Below are 20,697 nucleotides of genomic sequence, written 5' to 3'. Positions count from 1 at the left end.
TTTAACTTTTATTTAATGAATATAAATTTCCAAAGTACAGAATATGGATTACAATGGCTTCCCCCACATAACATCCCTCCAACCCGCAACCCTCCCCTTATCCACTCCCTCTCCCCTTCCATTCACATCAAGATTCATTTTCAATTCTCTTTATATACAGAAGATCAGTTTAGCATACATGAAGTAAAGATTTCAACAGTTTGCTCCCACACAGAAACATAAAGTGAAAAATACTGTTTGAGTACTAGTTATAGCATTAAATCTCAATGTACAGCACACTAAGGACAAAGATCCTACATGAGGAGTAAGTGCACAGTGACTCTTGTTGTTGACTTAACAAATTGACACTCTTGTTTATGGCATCAGTAATCACCTTAGGCTCTTGTCATGAGCTGCCAAGGCTATGGAAGCCCCCTGAGTTCACTGACTCTGATCATATTTAGACAAGGCCATGGTCAAAGTGGAAGTTCTCTCCTCCCTTCAGAGAAAGGTACCTCCTTCTTTGATGACCCGTTCTTTCCACTGGGATCTCACTCGTGGAGATCTTTCATTTAGGTCCCCCCCCCCCCCCCCAGAGTGTCTTGGCTTTCCATGCCTGAAATACTCTCATGGGCATTTCAGCCAGATCCGCATGCCTTAAGGGCTGATTATGAGGCCAGAGTGCTGTTAGGACATTAGCCATTCTATGGGTCTGCTGTGTATCTCACTTCCCATGTTGGATCATTCTCTCCCTTTTTGATTCTATCAGCTGGTATTTGCAGACACTATTCTTGTTTATGTGATCCCTTTGGTTCTTAGTCCTATCATTATGATCAATTGTGAACAGAAATTGATCACTGGGACTAGTGAGATGGCATTGGTACATGCCACCTTGATGGGGATGAATTGGAATCCCCTGGTATGTTTCTAACTCTACCGTTTGAGGTAAGTCAGCTTGAGCATGTCCCGAATTGCACATCTCTTCCCTCTCTTATTCCCACTCTTACATTTAACAGTGATCACTTTTCAGTTAAGTTTCAGTACTTAAGAAGAATTGTGTATTGATTATAGTATTTTACCAAAAGTATTAAGTAGAACAAACAAAAAAGATACTAAGAGGGATAACATATTAAGCTGCTCATCAACAGTCAGGGTGAGGGCTGATCAAGTCACCGTTTCTTATAGTGTTCATTTCACTTTAACAGGTTTCCTTTTTGGTTCTCAGTTAGTTGTCACCTATCAGGGAGAACAACTGGTATTTGTCCCTTTGTGATTGGCTTATTTCACTCAGCATAATGTTTTCCAAATTCCTATCAGGGATCACTTTTCAGTTAAAATTTAAACACCTAAGAATAATTGTGTGTTACTTACAGATTTCAACCAATGGTACTAGAACAAAAAAAAAATACTAAAATGGATAAAGTATTACATTGTACATCAACCATCAGGACAAGAGCTGATCAAGTCACTGTTTCTCACAGTGTCCATTTCACTTCAACAAGTTTCCCCTTTGGTGCTCAGTTAGTTGTTGCCAATCAGGGAGAACATATGCTATTTGTTCCTTTGGGACTGGCTTAATTCACTCAGCATGATGTTTTCCAAATTCCTCCATCTTGTTGCAAATGACTGGGTTTCGTTGTTTTTGACTGCTGTATAGTATTCTATAGAGTACATGTCCCATAATTTCTTTATCCAGTCTACTGTTGATGGGCATTTGAGTTGGTTCCAGGTCTTAGCTATTGTGAATTGAGCTGCAATAAACATTAATGTGCAGACAGCTTGTTTGTTTGCCAATTTAATTTCCTTTGGGTAAATTCCAAGGAATGGGATGGCTGGGTTGAATGGTAGGGTTATCTTCAGGTTTCTGAGGAATCTCCAGACTGACTTCCATAGTGGCTTAACCAGTTTGCATTCCCACCAACAGTGGGTTAGTGTCCCTTTTTCCCCACATCCTCTCCAGCATCTATTGTTGGTAGATTTCTGAATGTGAGCCATTCTAACTGGGGTGAGGTGGAACCTCATTGTGGTTTTTGATTTGCATTTCCCTGATTGCTAGTGATCTTGAACATTTTTTCATGTGTCTGTTGGCCATTTGGATTTCCTCTTTTCAAAAATGTCTATTGAGGTCCTTGGTCCATCTCTTAAGTGGGTTGTTTGTTTTGATCTTGTGGAGTTTCTTGATTTCTTTGTAGATTCTGGTAAATTGAGAAGTTTCTGTACTGAGAAAGAAACAGTCAGGAAAGTGAAGAGACAGCTGACAGAATGGGAAAATATATTTGCAAACTATGCAACTGATAAAGGCTTGATAACCAGAATCTACAAAGAAATCAAGATACTCATATAATTTTTCAGATTTCATGTTTTGAAACTCAAACTCTTGTACCTGGAAAGTCTTATAAAACATTTTCCCTAATTGTAATTTTTTCCTAAGAGAGTATTGTTTTGTAAGTATTATATTTTCTAGTTGCAGTTTGCCTTAAATTTTTATTTTCTGTTCTTAAGATAATAGATATTATATTGGATTGCTAATAAAAAAAATCATCACCACAAACTCCAGCAGACTTATTTGCCTGCTTAGAGTCATTCTTGTGGACTGAGTCCTACCACAATTTTTCTTTGTTAAGCCAGAAACATTAAAAATGCTTAATTAAATGTCATGGACCAACTATATCTCTATGGAATATATGTTGTAGTAATGTTGGATTACAATTATTCAAATATAAGCAAGTTCAAGTAACACAATAGAATAGTATAATGATATTGGTCATACTGTCATTAATAAAATAACTATTATGTATCATAGATAGGTTAGCTGAATATTCTGGTCCTGATCCTAGCAAGCACATAGGTTGGTTCTTCCTTCAAGAAAATGTGAGGACTTTAAGAGAGGATTCGATAAGTAAAGAAAACTTTTCCCAAATATATTATGGTCAAAAGTAACATTTCTTTTCAAAAGGGCTATACCAACCTTGGCCATCAATTTTCTTTTATTATTTCATTAATGTTGTTCTGCGTGTATACTTCAGAAAAGTTGGAAAATGTTTATATCACTAAAACTTAAGTATACTTCAAATGCAAGTAAACTCCTTTATTTTTTCTTTTAAATTTTACTCATTTCATGGAAAAATAAGTTTTTCATTGCTTAGGAAAATTTTTTATGATGCAAAGTAAAATTACTGAAGCCTGTGGCTTTGACACTCCTTCTACTTTTGACATTTGTTTATAGATAAACAGTGGATATGCAAGTTATAAATCTGTTCAGTAAAATGAGGGTTCTTTAGAAAGTTTGCAAGCAAAAAGGAATTAAAGTGTTTCTCAAAAAATTCTTGAAATTGGGGCCAGCACTGTGACGTAGCGGATTAGGCCACTGCCTGCAGTTTTGGCATCCCATATGGACGCTGGTTTGAGGCCTGGCTGCTTTACTTCCGATCCAGCTCTTTGCTATAGCCTGGGAAAGTAGTAGAAGATGGCGCAAGTCCCTTGGCCCCTCTATCCATGTGGGAGACCTAGAAGAAGCTCCTGGCAGCTGGCTTTGGATCCACACAGCTAAGGCCATTGCAGCCAGTTGGGGAGTGAGCCAGCTGATGGAAGACTTCTCTCTTTCTGCCTCTGCATCTCCTTCTCTTTGTGTAACTCTGACTTACAAATAAATAAATCTTCAAAAAGATTCTTGAAATCAATGCATATAGTTTTTCATAATATAGAGTTTAGTGAACTTTTTGAATACTTCATATGCATGGATTTCAAGTTTAGTAACTCAGTTTTTCACTAGCATTTTTTGCCCTCCTAAAACTATACAGAGTCTGAACAGTATTTTGAATGAATCATTTTTGAGTTTTTGAGAGAGCTTTTCTAAATTTTGCAATTACTTCCTGTTAGTGTGAATTAGTGTAATGCATGGAATTTAAGAAAAAAGGAACAAATCTAAGTCATTACCAACAGCTTTTTTTTTTTTATTCCCAACAAGAATTCAGTGGATGCTAATGATTAAATGATTCATGTACTGTACTGGAATAGAGGGGGTTACACACACTACAGTATCAATTGTGACTGGATACATGTTAGTTACTTGGAAAGATAGAAAGGTAAAACCATAAGCAAAATAACCTACAGACTCTTGAGTTTAGAAGAGGTCATATTGATATACCAAGAAAGGCTTTCTGGCATTATTGGATGTTAATAATAAAATTGTCAGCTGGACAGATAATAGGAATTACACCTGAAATATTTATTATTTTTTAAGTGTTTGGAATTCAAAATACTTCTAGTTTTAAGTGTTTGAGGAGTAGAGGAGCATTATAGATTTTTATATTGCCTCTGGAATAATGTATTTGATTTTTGTTTCCATTTGTAGTTAGTTTTATACCTAGCAAATGCAGGCAGTTTACTAAGATTTATGTTTCTATGGGCTTAATCTTGATTCCCTCATTCATTGTTTTCATTTCTAATGTTCATACCAATAATTTTCTTCTACAGAAACCTGAAAATACCACAAGCCAACCAATTTCTAACCAGCGAGTTCTAGAGGTGGCGATTCCTCATATAGGAAAATTTATGATTGAATCAAAGGAGGGGGGTTATGATGATGAGGTACCTTTAATATAGTCCTCTGTGCTGTTCTTGCTTAGTTTTTGTAATTTAATACAAATACTGTGGCATGCCTGCACCCTCACACTTCTTTCTGTTGCTGCATAACATTCAGCTTTCTACCCATGATGTGAAATTACCTTCCTAATTACTAACAGAACTTGGATTTCAAATGAAAATTTAAGAAGAAAGCTTATAGAATATGTCAAAAGAATAATTTTATATTTCTGGAGTTAATTCTTTTATTTAGAAGTAGGGTCAGTTTACTCTCATGTTCATAGATTGTACAGTAATATTTGTTTGATTAAATAGTAAAGATTTTTTTTTTTTTTGACAGGCAGAGTTAGTGAGAGAGACAGAGAGAAAGGTCTTCTTTCCATTGGTTAACCCCCCCAAATGGCCGCTATGGCCGGTGTACTGCACCAATCCAAAGCCAGGAGCCAGGAGCTTCTCCTGGTCTCCCATGAAGGTGCAGGGCCCAAGAATTTGGGCCATCCTCCACTGTCTTCTCGGGCCACAGCAGAGAGCTGGACTGGAAGAGGAGCAACCCGGACAGAATCTGGTGCCCCAACCAGGACTAGAACCCAGGATCCTGGTGCCACAGGCGGAGGATTAGCCAAGTGAGCCACGGTGCCGGCCAAATAGTAAAGAATTTTACATTCAAAACAAGTGTTTCTTCTTTTGCTTGCATTATGTGTTGTAAGACTTTGTGCACCCTTACCTACCAGTACGTCATGCATCATGACGATGGAAAACTGATATTTTTGCTAGTACCTATACACATGTGAATGTGAGTGAAATGGTCTGTTTCTCACCATCTACAGGTGTTTTACACACTGTGGCACTTCTATCTTGTTTCTTCTTGTCTCTTCACTCAGCTTAATTCTCATCTACTTAGTTTTCCGGCAGTATGGAGGCATTTTTGTTTCTCCTTATAGACTTCTTACCAAATCTGCAAGATATGATGTCCTGGTCCATCAGTTTGTCATCAGAATAGCTATTTTCTGGTTTTCTTCCTGCTGATTTTTCCATATTCTAGGGAGTTTCAGTAAAGCTCTTTCTCAAAAGTAACAAAAGAGAAAACTGTGTTATGTAGAAGAGGAGTGATTTGGAAAAAATGTTTATTGGATTTTATAATTTTGTGGGTATGAATGAGACTGAATATATATGATACTTCTTCCAGATAATATTTTTGCAGATTTATTCTAAGGTTATAATTACTATAGAATTTATATTTGTAGACACACACATATAAATACTTTTTAATCATGAACTGACTTACTTAGTCACCAAAATCAGAAGTGTCATAAAGATTGTAATACCACTGTGCCAGTGTAGGAAACCATCATCCATGAAGAGACTCAGAAGCACATTTGTGGAATAAGAACTAGTCAGAGGGATTTTCCTAAGCAGACAGTGTTTGATATATCATGACCTTTGGTCTATAATACAAAATAAATACTATGAGTAATGGTAATAATGCAATCTCTTGATTGTTTTTTTTTAACTTTTATTTAATGAATATAAATTTCCAAAGTACAGCTTATGGATTAGAATGGCTTCCCCCCCCATAACTTCCCTCCCACCCGCAACCCTCCCCTTTCCCACTCCCTCTCCCCTTCCATTCACATCAAGATTCATTTTCAATTCTCTTTATATACAGAAGATCAGTTTAGTATATATTAAGTAAAGATTTCAACACTTTGCACCCACGTAGAAACACAAAGTGAAAAATACTGTTTGAGTACTAGTTATAGCATTAAACCACAATGTATAGCACATTAAGGACAGAGATCCTACATGAGGAGTAAGTGCACAGTGACTCTTGTTGTTGACTTAACAAATTGACACTCTTGTTTATGGCATCAGTAATCACCCTAGGCTCTTGTCATGAGTTTCCAAGACTATGGAAGCCTTTTTGATCTCTTGATTGTTATAACTTCATAGTGCTTCAAGCTATTTCATTTTGTAGATATTTTGATATAAACGTTTAGTAAGCTAATATACAAATAATTCATATGTATCAAATTTAACCTTTATACATTGTTCCTATTAACTTTTATTACCATGTTGGCTCTTGAAAATGATTGAAACTAGTGTATTTTGATAAACTATTAATTTTTAAAATACTATTTGAAAGACCCAAGGACAGAAAGAAAGAGATAAACAGAAAAAGAAATCTTTTGTTTGCTGGTTCACTCTCCTCATGTGTGCAACAGCCAGGACTGGGCCAGGCAGAAGCCAGGAACCATGACCTTGACCAAGGACTCCCATGAGGGTGGCAGGGATCCAAGTGCTTGAGCCATCAACTGCCTCCCAGGTACATTAGCAGAAAGCTGGTTCAGAAGATGAGGTGGGACTTGATTGAGGCTTTCAAAAATAGGTCGTGGGTGGGCATCCTGAGTGGCAGCCTAATCTACTGTGCCAAAGTATAGTCCCTAAGATTGAAATTTTTTGAACAAGTGCCCAAGTTCTTGTTTTAGGGTAAGCTTTCTTGCATTTAGGGAAAAAAAAGTAGAAATGAGGTTAATCATATAACACTATTTTGTGCAAATGCTTATGCTATTGGCAGAGTTGTTTGTTTTGTTTTAATTTATTGAAGTGACAGTTCAACAGTGCATGTGTCTTGGAATTTTAAATGTGACTTATGTGGATACAGGACTGCTGCTCACTGCTGTACAGGTTGTACAGTTCTGTGGGAGTGCCTCACTTCAGAGGGAGAAATGGGATTCAGTTGGTCTTGTGCTGAGGTCCCCAAGCCTTGAGGAAGAAGCACCTTTTTGGTAAAAAAGGAATGCTTCTTCCTCTGAATAGTTCTCTGAGAGGAAAACACATTTTTCTCATTTATTTGTCCAAAAGGGAGTGCCTTTTTAAATTTCCCTGTTGAGAGAGAGTTGCCTTTTTGCAGTTTGCACCTATGAGCCTGCAGTGCATGGATGAATTTGAAAGATGCCTACATGCATACTGGCTAACTTTTGCTACTTAAAAATATATACATCATTGGATTTATTAATAGTAGATAACAAAAGTGTTTTAACTTGCATGTGATGAAATTATTTTGATTTTAAATTTTAATTTATGTTAACTGTTCAAAAACTGTTACTTTAAATCCCTGTGGCAGATCATGCTGACACCGAACATGCAAGGTATTATCATGGCGATAGGTAAATCCAGGAATGTATATGACAGGTGTGGCCCTGAAGCAGGGTTCTTTAAGGTACTATTCACATTTTCATCTTATTTGCTGCTGCTTCTTTTTTTTTTCATAAGTTATGGTTCTTAATATGTTTTATTTCTTTTAATTAAATTTGGTTTCTTAATGTAATTTATTTTCCTATCTTAGATATGGCCACCTGTTTTTCTGGGAGTTTCTTCTTTTATTCATGAATCTAAGACATGATTCTTTTAATTAAGATGATTAAGGAAAAGCAAAGCATTTTACTTGAATTTCCCGAATAATTTGCCTCTAATTTGATAGCAGAAATTTGAATTGTATTTTATATTTGAAGGTAATAAGGTTATTGATGAAAAAGACTAGGAACTTAGTAATTGCTTCTGACAATAGTTTATTTGCTCCTCTTCAGACCATTGGTGAATATGACATTTTCCTCTACTTTTATTATCACTTGACACTAAATTGCTTACTTCATTGAACTTTTTAAAAATGATTTGATAATTTATTATACTTTTATGCTTCTTACTCTATTCATATGTCTTCATCATAATTAATTTTTATATTTAAGGCTTAGGAGAGTGTCATGCCAATGTGCATTCCATGACCACTTCTCTTTAGTTCTATGACAGTATTACATTATTATCTTTTACATATTAGAAAGATGAAAGCATCATGTATGTTTTGTCATTTTACTTAGATTAACCAAAAATCTTCAATGTTTTTTCACTACTTTCCTCTTTCCAGTGCTTTTTATTTTTTACTTTTTTAAAAACAACCTAACAAGGAGGCAGCTCCAGGATGGCGGAATAGGGAGGGAGTGCACTGATAGTCCAGGAAAAGATAGTTTAATAAAAGTGGAGATACTGTAGTCTCAGGGAAGAGTTAGGGGAAAAAACTGCAGAGGAACTCTTCCGGAATTAGAGGGCATAGGCGCCCATGGCTCGGGACCCCAGCTGCTGAGAAAGCACTGGAAAGGGAGGTGAGGCAGAAACTCAGTAGCCTGAAACACTGGCAGAAAAGCAGCAGGAAGAGCCTAGAGGGAATGAGGCTTGAAGCCCTGTGGGGGAAACTAGACCAGTACGGACATGATTCTCTCTCTCCACTCACCTTACAAAAGCGAGCAAGACAAGAGAGCAGGTGCCATTTTGGACATATGTAACAGCTGTGCCAGCTCAGGGCTGTACCTGCCCTCAGTCAAGCAGAAACACCTGACTCTGGTGGGGAGAAATAACAGGAGACTAAGACCTAGTGAATGTGTGGAGCTTACGAACTAGGACTGTGGGGGGAAAAAAAAAAACTGAGGGTGTGTGGGAGAACTCAACAGTGTGGCTGAGATGTGAGTAGTCTCAGTAGGAGACGCCACAGATTTGGGCAGCTTTGGCTACCCAGTGAGACATTGCAGGGGAATCTGAGCTTACACTGAAGACTGCACAGATCGTCCTTGGGACAGAGCAGACAAATATACCCACTGGGGCTAGCGCTCAGGCACTGATTGCCATCAAGGAGAAGAGCTCAGCTGAGTGGAATTACTTCCCTTCTGAATTCAAAAAAAAAAAAAAAAAAGAGAGAGAGAGAAGATTAACCAAGCCAAACCTGGGTGTGTCACTTTTGGCACACCCTTAACCCTGAAGAACTGAACAGAGCTCTCTGGCCACAATCACCACAAGCCTCTAGAGATTCACCAAAAGCAGACCACTTACTCTAGAGTCATAGTGTAACAAGAAAAGCCACCTCTGTGAGGAAAAAAAAAAAAAAGAAGAAGAAACCAAAGAATATCTCCACAATGCCAAACAAAAAACGCAGAAACCAAGGAAATAAGAACAAGGAAGACATCATGACGCTCCCAAATGAACATGAGACTCCAATACAATATTATGAAGATGATCAGATAGAAGAAATGCAAGATACAGATTTCAAAAAATTTATGATAAGAACATTTAGAAGTTATCAAAAAAAATGAATGAGCTACAGAAATCCATACAGGACAGGACAGAAAATCTCTCTCATGAAAATGAAATCTTAAGGAGGGATCAAAATGAAATGAGGAATTTAGTAGAACATGAAATTGAGATATTAAAGAGAAATCAAAATGAAATGAAGAATTCAATAGAACAAATGAAAAACACACTTGAGAGCCTTAAAAACAGACTCAGTGAGGTAGAAGAGAGAATATCAGACTTAGGAGACAGAACACAGGAAAGTATACAGTCAAACCAAAGAAAAGAAGAGGAAATTAGAAATCTAAAAAATATTGTTGGGAATCTACAGGATACTATTTAAAAACCCAGCATTCGGGTTCTAGGAGTTCCTGAAGGCATGGAGAGAGAGAAAGGATTAGAAGGCCTTTTTGTGAGATACTAGCAGAAAACTTCCCAGGTTTGGAGAAAGAAACATCCAAGTACAGGAAGCACATAGAACCCCCAACAAACATGACCAAAAGAGATCCTCACCATGACACGTTGTAATCAAACTCACCACAGTGAAACATAAAAGATTCTAAAATGTGCAAGAGAGAAATGTCAGATTACTTTCAGAGGAGCTCCAATTAGACTTACAGCAGACTTCTCATCAGAAACCCTACAGGCTAGGAGAGAATAGCGAGATATAACCAAAGTCTTCTGATGTTTTCATTTGTTTTATAATGAAAAGTTATGGACAGTATACAATGCCATTGTCATTTATGGTTAAGTTGGTTATCTTTATGTCTAATTGGAAATTTTATTTTTATTCAATTAATATCTGCATATACTTTGAAAGATCACTATCACCCACCCTCCTCCCCCAGTGATAACAGCTTTCAATTATTTTGTTAATGCTTTTGCCTTTAATTGCATATCTTTGAATAGATTTTTTTTTTATGATTCTTAGTTTTTACAGTCCTTGTGAATTCTCTTCTGTGTAACATGAATGATGATCCTCTTCTGCTCTTTGTACACTCATCCACACGTTCCAGTCATCTGTATAACAAACACACAACACACACATCTTGTAGCTTTTATTATATCAGAAATCTAGAATTGCAGTAGGAATTGAGCTAAACTGTAAATGTCACTTCCACTTTTCCCATTAGCTATTGTTTTTTTTTTTTGTTGTTGTTGTTGTTGTTGACAGGCAGAGTGGATAGAGAGAGACAGAGAGAAAGGTCTTCCTTTTGCCGTTGGTTCACCCTCCAATGGCCGCTGGCTGGCGCGCTGCGGCTGGCGCACCGCGCCTATCCGAAGGCAGGAGCCAGGTGCTTCTCCTGGTCTCCCATGGGGTGCAGGGCCCAAGCACTTGGGCCATCCTCCACTGCCTTCCGGGCCACAGCAGAGAGCTGGCCTGGAAGAGGGGCAACCGGGACAGAATCTGGCGCCCTGACTGGGACTAGAACCCAGTGTACCAGCACCGCTAGGTGGAGGATTAGCCTAGTGAGCCACGGCGCCGGCCCCATTAGCTATTATTTGGAGTTAGTTGCTTAGTTTTTCATTTGCTTAGTTTTCTATGTGTATCATTGGTTCACCTCTCCACCAGTTGCTTAAATGGCATCTTACTCAACCACTACCAGTTGAACCATTTTGGGGAGCCTGTACCAAAGCTTTGTGATGTTTTCTGATCTAGATTGGTTTTTCTTTACTCCTAAAGGATAGCTAGTAATTCAAGACTTCCTCTGTCATCCTAGATTGACTTTGCATGTTTACCTTCATGTATTTTCTGTATGTCACATATTTTGGGTCACCTTCTGATTTTGATGTGCAGTAAGAAAGCAGTTTTAGGGGCCGGTGCCATGGTGCAGTAGGTTAATCCTCCATCTGCAGAGCCAGCATCCCTTATGGGCTCTGGTTCTAGTCCGGCTGTTCCTCTTCCCATCCAGCTCTCTGCTATGGCCTGGGAAAGCAGTAGAGGATGGCCCAAGTGCTTGGGCCACTGCACGCACACAGAAGACGGGAGGAAGCTTCTGGCTCCTGGCTTCAGATCAACAAAGTTCCAGCCATTGCAGCCATTTGGAGAGTGAACCACTTCAAGTATAGGAGATTGAGGAAAGGAAAACAAAGTGAATAAAGGTTGTCCTATTATGCAGATAAAATTTCTCAGATAACAGTTACCAGAAGAAGATCTGTGGCAATCTCTGTCTGGGGCAAGTATTAGCCCCAGTATCATTTTCTTGTGAAAATGTTAAAGGGGAGCCTCAGAGAGAGCCTGTTCACACTAGCTGTGTACTTGAACTGCAGGTGCAAATCTCCCCCAGAAAGGGAGCGACTTTTAGAACCATTCTGGTGACTGCAGCCCCTCTGAATAGCCATCTAGAAAAGCGGTGGGAGTCTTATTGTTTTTGGTTTTTAAAATACTTTTATTTAAACAATTTGAACAGATATGTATATACCAGTGGGGTACTGTGTGATACATTGGTACACATATAAATTGTGTAATCTCCATTCAGGGCAAAGGATCATTTAATACTTCATTATAATGAAAATATCCAAAATCCTACCTTCTAGTTTGTTTTTTATTTTTCATAGTGAAGTACACAGCACATTAATATCCATACTCACTACTGTGTAATACATGAGTGGGTTATGTTGATCTCCCTTGTGCTTAATCAAACAGCTCAATTACAAAACCTTGTAACTTTTGTCTCTTTATTGTATTTGTGTTTATTATTTATGTCTGTGTACATTTTTATCTATAATTGAGTATATTTTTGTGTAAATTTATATAAATAGCTGTTTGTAATGTGTATTTTGATAAAGGTAAATGGTTAGTATTTGGGAAATTCTAGTTGATAATAGACTATTGATAAAAGATTGTTTAAAAATTCATCATATAAAAACCAAAAATAATACATATAAAATGCATCTAGTAACAAAAATATAAAACAATAAAACTTAGAATGGCAGTATCTGCCACTGCCCTGTCATAACCACTGTTAGCATCATAAATCTTTCCTGTTCTTGTTTTGTAAAATAATAATATTCATCTATAGAGAAATATTCTTGATTTTACTATTCATATAATTTTCTACCTTCTATCACTCAGAAATATCTTTCTTAAAATTAAGATAGCATACCGCCGGCCGCAGCGCGCCGGCCGTGGCGGCCATTGGAGGGTGAACCAACGGCAAAGGAAGACCTTTCTCTCTGTCTCTCTCTCTCACTGTCCACTCTGCCTGTCAAAAATAATAATAATAAAAAAAATTAAGATAGCATACCTATAATATTATCTTTACTAGCCCCATTTACTATTCTGTGGTATACAGGTACTCTCATTTATATTAATATTCCATGGTATAGATATACTTTCCTTTACTACATTTCCTCTTTATGGACAAGTGTCTGTGTTTTTCTCCAGTGTGTCATTTCTGTCTGAATTAGTTTATGATACCTTTTTTATTAATAAATTTTTTAACATTATGTTCTCAATTCTCTCTCTTGTTTTATGAATCTTCGAATTTCATTGCACTGTTAAAAGGTCTACTTTATCCCTAGTTTATATAAATCTTCCTTGCTATTTACTAAGTATATTTTTCTTAGTTTTTATTTTATAAACTCAAATATATACTATTTAAAATTAGCTCACTAGTGTTTGGTGGGGGGCATTCTGCATTCTATGTTAAAATTAATTTGGTGTTTAGTTTTTTGTGAGTGTGCTCTTTTCATCAGATTTACTACCATGGCCATGTTAGGTTAAGTGAGTTTGACAGCCTTCCTGTTTCTCTTCAGGTCTAGTGTAGTTAGCATAGGAAATTACTTATTACATAACAGTAAGTTAGAACTCACACATAAACTCAAAGAGTTCACCCCCTTTTTTGGGTGGTATATCTTTCAACATATTTTTTTTGGTTCCTTACACAATTATTTAGATATTTATATATTCTGTTTTTCTGGCAATTGATTCTAATCATTGTCTGCATCTGGTATTAATTCACAGAATATGTCCATAGCACAGCATATGACATATGATGGTTCTCCTGTCTTTGTATTTCCCCTGATTTAAATTTACTGTATTTTATATTTGTACTTACTAGTTTTGGTTTATTATACATTGAAAAAATAATTTTTGTATGTCTTCTGAACTGCACATTACCAAAAAATCAAGTTTGTTTTACATTAACTTTTCACTGAGAGAAACCTTTTCAACTCTGTGCCTGTTTAAGTACTTTTAAATATGGATTTCCTGATGCATTAAAACTAGACCAATTTTTTAATACTCTGTTTGTTAGGGATAAAACCCTGTGATGAACCTGTCAGCTAAAAAGCAAAGTTGGAGATTGAAATTTAGATCATTGTAAATGAATTTGCCCAGGTTAAACTCTGATTCAGGAAGTTACCAGCCCAGTTATAATTTGCAATTTATATTTTATGGTTTATAATTTATCTTATATGAATTTACTTTTGGAGTCCTGTGAAGAATTTTTTTTAGCTTGTAAAATATGGCAATATTTTCTTTGTGGTTTGGGACTATACAATCACATCCAAAATTATACAAATATTTAATTCTACTTTCATGATTTTACTTTTTGTTTAGATTATTTAGGTATGGGATTTCAGTTTTCCCCAAGGAGAAAGTCTCCAAAGAATCCCCAAATAAAATTTTTACCATTGTATCCTTTTCACATTGATTTGAATGGCATTTTTACCGCATATTAGAACTTTGTTTACAGAGGATTTGTATTAGATCTCTGTTTTCCATCAATCTTTTTTTTTTTTTTTACAAATTTTTGAACAATAAATAAATTTAACTTATGTGCTCTTTCTATTTTAGGAAGGATACTTGCTAGTTTATGTTCTTTTATATAAAAAAAAGTTTGTCAAGCCCCTTATTCTGTTTTGATGATTCTTTGGAATTAGTTGTTAAATCCTAGAAACTTTAAGAACTTAATTGTGTTGGCATTATACTAACATAGTAATTTAGATTGAGGTGAACAATGGTGTGTTTTTGTTTAACTATTTTGATTCTTCCCCAAAAAGAACATCATGAGTTTTTTCACTTTTATCATTCTCATTTATATTTTTAAGTAAGGCTTTGTAATTTTACGTAGACAAAATTTATCTTTAGTGATCTATATTTTTTAAATATATTTGTCAATTTTTGATATTTAGATTATGGAAGTCTCATTATTAAATGAGCTATTTTTATTAAAGATTTATTTATTTATTTGAACGAATTACAGAGAGAGAGTGGGGAAGACAGAGAAAGATCTTCCATCTATGTGTTCACTCCCCAAATGGCCAAAATTTCTGGAGCTGGGCCAGTCTGCAGCCAGGAGCCAATAACTTCTGGGTCTCCCATGTGGGTGTGGGGGCCCAAGTACTTGGACCATCTTCCACTGCTTTCCCAGGTGCATTAGCAGAGAGCTGTATGGAAAGTGGAGCAGCCAGGATTCAAACCAGCGCCCATATTAAGAATTCTCCTAAATTTTTTTTTAAGATTTTTATTTATTTATTTGAGACGTAGAGTTACAGATAGTGAGAGAGAGAAACAGAGAGAAAGGTCTTTCTTCTGTCGGTTCACTCCCCAAGTGGCTGCAAGGGCCGTAGCTACTCCGATACAAAGCCAGGAGCCAGGTGCTTCTCCTGGTCTTCCATGCGGGTGCAGGGTCCCAAGCACTTGGGCCATCCTCCACTGCCCTCCCTGGCCACAGCAGAGAGCTGGCCTGGAAGAGGAGCAGCTGGGACTAGAACCCGGTGCCCCTATGGGATGGTGGCACCGCAGGTGGAGGATTAACCTAGTGCACCACGGTTAGTGCGCCGTGGGATGCCAGCAGCTTTACTCTATGCCACAGCGCTGGACTGGCAGCTTTCTCTTTTTTTGGGCTCTGGGTTAATTTAGATGTAGAAGTTTTCTAGTCCTTGAAGATTTGCCTTCACAGTACATCTGTAAAACAATATAGGCCTGAATCTTTTGTTGGTTGCAGTTCTAGGGGCAGTTGTATATGTTCTGTGGTTCAGTTGAAGCTTCTTTTCTTCTGTCTCTTAAAGCAGTTCTGGTAACTTGTATTTTTCTAAGTGATCATTTATTTAAGTGAGATACTATAGTTTATTGATAAAATTGTATTATTTAATTTTAAGACTTTTTGTACTTACGTATTTTTACATCGCTTATTTTTGCTGTTGAGTTACCTCCCTCTTCTTGATCTTCCATACAATTTCTTTTGGAAAGAAAAAACCTTTGACTACCAGTTTGTCACATTATTTCTCCTATTTTATTTTAGTTTATTTTCTGTTTTTCTAAATTGTTGAAGTATATTTTATTCTACATAATTCAAGGCACAATTTTACTTTGGCTGCCATTCCTGTAGGTTTGCTAACTTGTATTCGCAATATTGATATAGTAAGAATAATTTAGAACGTCAGTTTTAAATTCCTAAGTGTTGGCAATGGTGATGGTAGCAGCGGCAGAATCAGTGTGGGCTGCAAGCAGTCAGGGCTCCAGGGTGGTGGCACCATCCTATACTCAAGGATGGGTGGGTAGGCCTGGCTCCAGAGACCCTGGCAGCCAGGAGGAATAGGGAGGAGCTGAGACTGAGAGAGACCCAGGGGACATCGCCATTGAAGATGCGGGCTGGGAGCCATCAAAGTCCTTGTGGAGGAGGAAGCTGAGAAGCTAAAGGAGCTACCAAAGGAGGTAGAGAAGCAGATGACTGTGAGTGTGCCTCCATGCCGTGCTGGCCGAGGGATCATGTCTGGAGGAGAGGACGGAAGCTGGCACTGGTTCCCGCTCTGTTGGCAGTGTGGACTCCAGTGCAATAGCAGGAGCTGGAAGCTCACTCTCATGGCTGTGGTTCAAGCAACTGTGTAACCATACTCCCTAGAGTTCAGAGGGTTTGCGTATAGAGAGTTCTCAGAGAGGCGTTGAGGGCTTCCCTGGCCTTAGATGAGCCCCTGTTTATAGGAAGACAAGTCAAGGTGGTCCGAAAGCAAACCCACAGACTAGGTGTCAGCACAAGACTAATTCGCATGTGCTTGCTGGCAGCGTCAGGACCACCAGCTAACAGTTCTTGGCTCTGCATTGTACAGTGGGTTTATTAACAGCAGGCACTGTGGTCACATCCACAGGCAGTAGGCCAAGCAACATTACGGTATTCCCCTTACTAAAGAAAAAAAAAAAATTGTGTGTATTAGAGAGGGGAAAGAAGGGGGAAAAATACCTAAAAAACTGGAAGGAGGGAGAATCCAGTACCTGTTGAGGAGGAAGCTGCCTTGGCTAGTAGGGAAGAACCCAGGGAGGCAGGCAAAGGGCTGCTCATTCACTCTGGGATTCTGCAGCCCATGTTTCCCTGGCTCCCTTCACTCTTGGAGGCTGCTCAAGGCTATCTGGGCGAAGGTTGTTAAGAGGGTTTTTGTTACCCAGTTGTCTCTGGAAGGACACCCAACTGTTCTGCTTCTTCCCTTCGCTCTGTGTTCTCCCTGCCTTTCACAGCCCCCTCCTGCCTGCTCCTGTACTGCCAGGTCTGCCACCCAGCTAGCCTTTCTGTGTTTCTGGCTTTCTGCCGCTGCAGATTGCCTGGCTTTCTATTTCCTTTTCTTTTGTTTTTCTGATCTGAGAGTCTGCAGGTCTCTGTAGCCTGAAGACCTCTGTTCAGCTCCCTGCAGCTTGAGTGTAAATTCCCCTTTCCCCTGGAGAAATGTGCTACCTTGTTTTGTGTGGGTTTTGTTTTTCTGTTTTTCCCTTTTGCCTTTTTTTTCTTCTTATTTGGAGAGAATGGGAAGAAGTGGGTGCAGGGAGGTGTGAGATGAATTGTGTGTATGTGTGTGTATGTGTGTGTGTGTTTAGTTCATTTCTGGGGGCAGGCATTTTTTAAAAATTTGTGTTGTGAATAAAGTTGTTTCTGAAATAAAAAAAAATTCCCAAGTGTTAGCTTGGCAGTTGTCTTTTATTTTTAATTCCTATTTGCATTGCATTGTGGTAAAATGATATATGGTATTTGTGATTTCAGTCCTCTGTAATTTGTAATTAGTCTTTGTTCATCTCCTGGCACACTGTCATTTTTTTAAAATGGTCCATGAACATTTTAATGCATTTTTGTATACATACACACATTCAGAAATGAGTATTATACTTAAATGATTATAGGCCTTGTTTTATGCCACCATTAATTAGTAGTCTGTGTACCTTTCTGAATCTTAACTTAGTTGTTCTTAGATCTTACTGCATCCAGGAAATACTATACATTGGGATATTTTATATTCTCTAGTGTTTATGTATAGTTATATCAAAGTAAAATCTATAGAAAGTCATAAATGTAAGATTTGGTTTTATAAAATAATTTAGAAAAGTAGGAAAATGTTTAGATAAAAATAATTTGGATCTTTAGAACTAAAAAATATTTCAAAAGAGCAATTTAAAATAGTTTAATGGGGTCATCTATAGATAGATGGGAAATGAACAAGTAGGAACTTAACACTTGGAGAAAACTTAGGAAACAAAGGCATGTGTGCATTTGCTGGGAGACAGAGTTAACCTATGTGGAAGAAGCTCCTGACTGAAGAGGAGGAAGTAAGACTGCCCAGGGTAGGGTTCGGTCTGATTAAAGACGTGATGAAAAAGTTAAACTAAATACAAATAGTTCCATCACCTACTGACAAGTATCACACATTTCATGTTGAAAAGTTATTGTGGTTTTGTTGTAATATCTACATTAATTTAAATGTAGGCATCAAAAATGAACAATTGCAATTTTAAGGACACCGAGGAGATAGTATAATACAAGCTTAACATACTGTACTCATAATGGCAGATTTCTACAGCTCTGCTAATACAGCAATGTGGAACATCTGTTGGGAATTTGAATAGACATCATTCCAGCATATTTTAAGTCATAAAATTTTTTAAGGAAGTTCATAAAAAACAGCTGAGAGTGCATTTATGCAGGCAAAAGTGTTTTGTATGTGTGTGGTGTTTGAGAAATTCCTGCTAGAAATTTAGAGGTGCCTGTCTGCCTCTGCTGGTTTAACCCATCCATTGAAAAGTACTGTGATTTTGGCATTCACTTGAGGAAATTAGGAGAATCTTTAGAAAAATCAAGAGGTAAACATATAATCCTAGCATGTAAGAAGTTGAATTTTCTGTTTACTTAAAAAAAATCCCAGTTTTTATTTTGAAGGTAGGGTGGTAGCCACTTAATGATTACTTGTATGTAAAGCAGTGTTATATTAATGGAGGCAGTAAAATGTTATTTGGATTATATAAACTTTGATGGAAAGCATGGTATGTGAAATATTTGTTGTCTAAAAATCATCTCATAGTTTTTAACAATCATTATCTAAGGGACATAACAAAAAACAGTTATTGTTTGTTAAGTGTGTAGATTTATTCTTAAGTTTTTTTATATTTTGGTTACTAAAATGAACCTGTTTCTTTTTTTTTCCAAATTAGAAAAATAAAAACTTTAAAGGGCTTTAAGTAAATGTTTGTGTGTGCTAATTAACCACAGCAGTTAAGACTTTGGGAAAATATGTATATCCAGAATAAAAGCTATACTTTTTCAAAGTCAGAGCATTTTGTGTTCACTATAAAAACAGTTCTCTTCATAGTGGTAATATGGTATGCAAAGGATTTATTAGCCTTCCTTTTGATGAAATATGATATTAAATAACCAGAATATTTCACTTAGTGTTTACTACTTTTTCCTTCCTTCTGAAAAATACAGCCACAGAGATGGGAGCATATGAATGGCCAAGAATTACCTAAGAAATGAGTGCATTTAAAAAAAACTCCTTCTCTGAGTAGATTTTTTTAAATTTGCTTCCCATGAAGCTCAAAATATGTTATGGTTAATATAGCTAGAATATTAATATTCTTAAAAACATTATCTTTTTATAGGATTCTTGTAAAATGGAATTATATGCATAAATCATATATTTCTATGTAGTCAAGAATTTTCCTAATGTGTGGAAACATGTATTAGTGTTTATTATTTGCCATTAAAATTGTAAATGTGCTGTTTGTTTATAAAGAATAAGCCCAAACATCAAGCTGATAATACTGTGTCCTCATTATTATAAATTTATTTATTATTTATTATAAATTTATAATAATTAATAAATTTATTATAAATTTATTATAAATAAAATTCAAGTACTGTTGAAGCAAGGAGGAATTATAACTACAACCTCAGGACTTGCTGTTTCATCCCTTATTTGTGGGCCCTTCAACTAAAAGCTAATTATGGTAGTATTACTATTCATTTAAGATTCAGCCATTTTCTTTGATTTAAGGATATTCTAGGGTGCTGTATTTCAGTTCTAGAATTTGGGTAAACCAAATGCTAGAAAGAGACAGGAGAACTTACCATGTCCATCTGTTGATGCCTCTGAATAGACTTTGACAAGGTTCTGATGAATTTCACAAAATTAATCACATTGAAAGCTTAGAGTTGTTATTTTACCACTTCAGTGTGTGGAAACCAAATGAATATATGGTAAATGAACAAAGAAGGACCCACCTGGTCAGTTCTTTAGAAAATTATTTGCAACTATTCTTAGTTCTATGGATTTGTTTGCAATGCTTTATAAAATAAATTTGAATGCAAGAGGAATTAAATGTATAATATTGAAGGAATTTAATTATTAAAATTGACCAACATTGTGGTTGTTGTTTGATTTTCTAGGCAATTAAGTTGGAATATTCACGGTTGGTTAAGTTGGCCCAAGAAGACACCCCCCCAGAAACAGATTATCGTTTACATCACGTAGTGGTCTACTTTATCCAGAACCAGGCACCAAAGAAAATCATTGAGAAAACCTTGCTGGAACAATTTGGAGATAGAAATTTGAGTTTTGATGAAAGGTAATGTGAAAATATAAAATATCTAATTCACATGCTCAGATTCTCACTTTTTTGCAGATCCCCATTGTAATTTTTATGTTTATTTTATGCATGCACAAACTCAATAAATACAGCACAAAATTTTACCTTTTTAATTTGCTTTCTTATTTCTTTGGAGTCAGTAATCAAAGCCTTTAAAAGTTTGAACTGAA

General features: G+C 36.7%; 1 protein-coding gene across 12 annotated transcripts in view; it reads left to right on the top strand.

The window, feature by feature from the left end:
* USP25 (ubiquitin specific peptidase 25) overlaps nucleotides 1-20,697 on the top strand; it is a 159,930-nt gene that overhangs the window by 126,656 nt on the left and 12,577 nt on the right. For 6 of the 12 annotated variants that reach the window (XM_017347187.3, XM_008267137.4, XM_017347188.3 and 3 more), the window contains 3 exons: nucleotides 4,456-4,569; nucleotides 7,688-7,783; nucleotides 20,328-20,506. In XM_017347187.3, the coding sequence (XP_017202676.1) occupies nucleotides 4,456-4,569; nucleotides 7,688-7,783; nucleotides 20,328-20,506 (389 nt within the window). Of the gene's footprint in view, nucleotides 1-4,455; nucleotides 4,570-4,903; nucleotides 6,026-7,687; nucleotides 7,784-20,327; nucleotides 20,507-20,697 lie in introns of those variants that run through there. The other 6 variants (XM_051819182.2, XM_051819181.2, XM_017347192.3 and 3 more) reach the window with 4 other exon arrangements.

This window comes from Oryctolagus cuniculus, chromosome 4 (assembly GCF_964237555.1).
Source record: "Oryctolagus cuniculus chromosome 4, mOryCun1.1, whole genome shotgun sequence".
NCBI classification, from domain to species: domain Eukaryota; kingdom Metazoa; phylum Chordata; class Mammalia; order Lagomorpha; family Leporidae; genus Oryctolagus; species Oryctolagus cuniculus.
The sequence above is the reverse complement of the archived record's forward strand: the minus strand, read 5'-3'. Positions and strand labels throughout refer to the sequence as shown.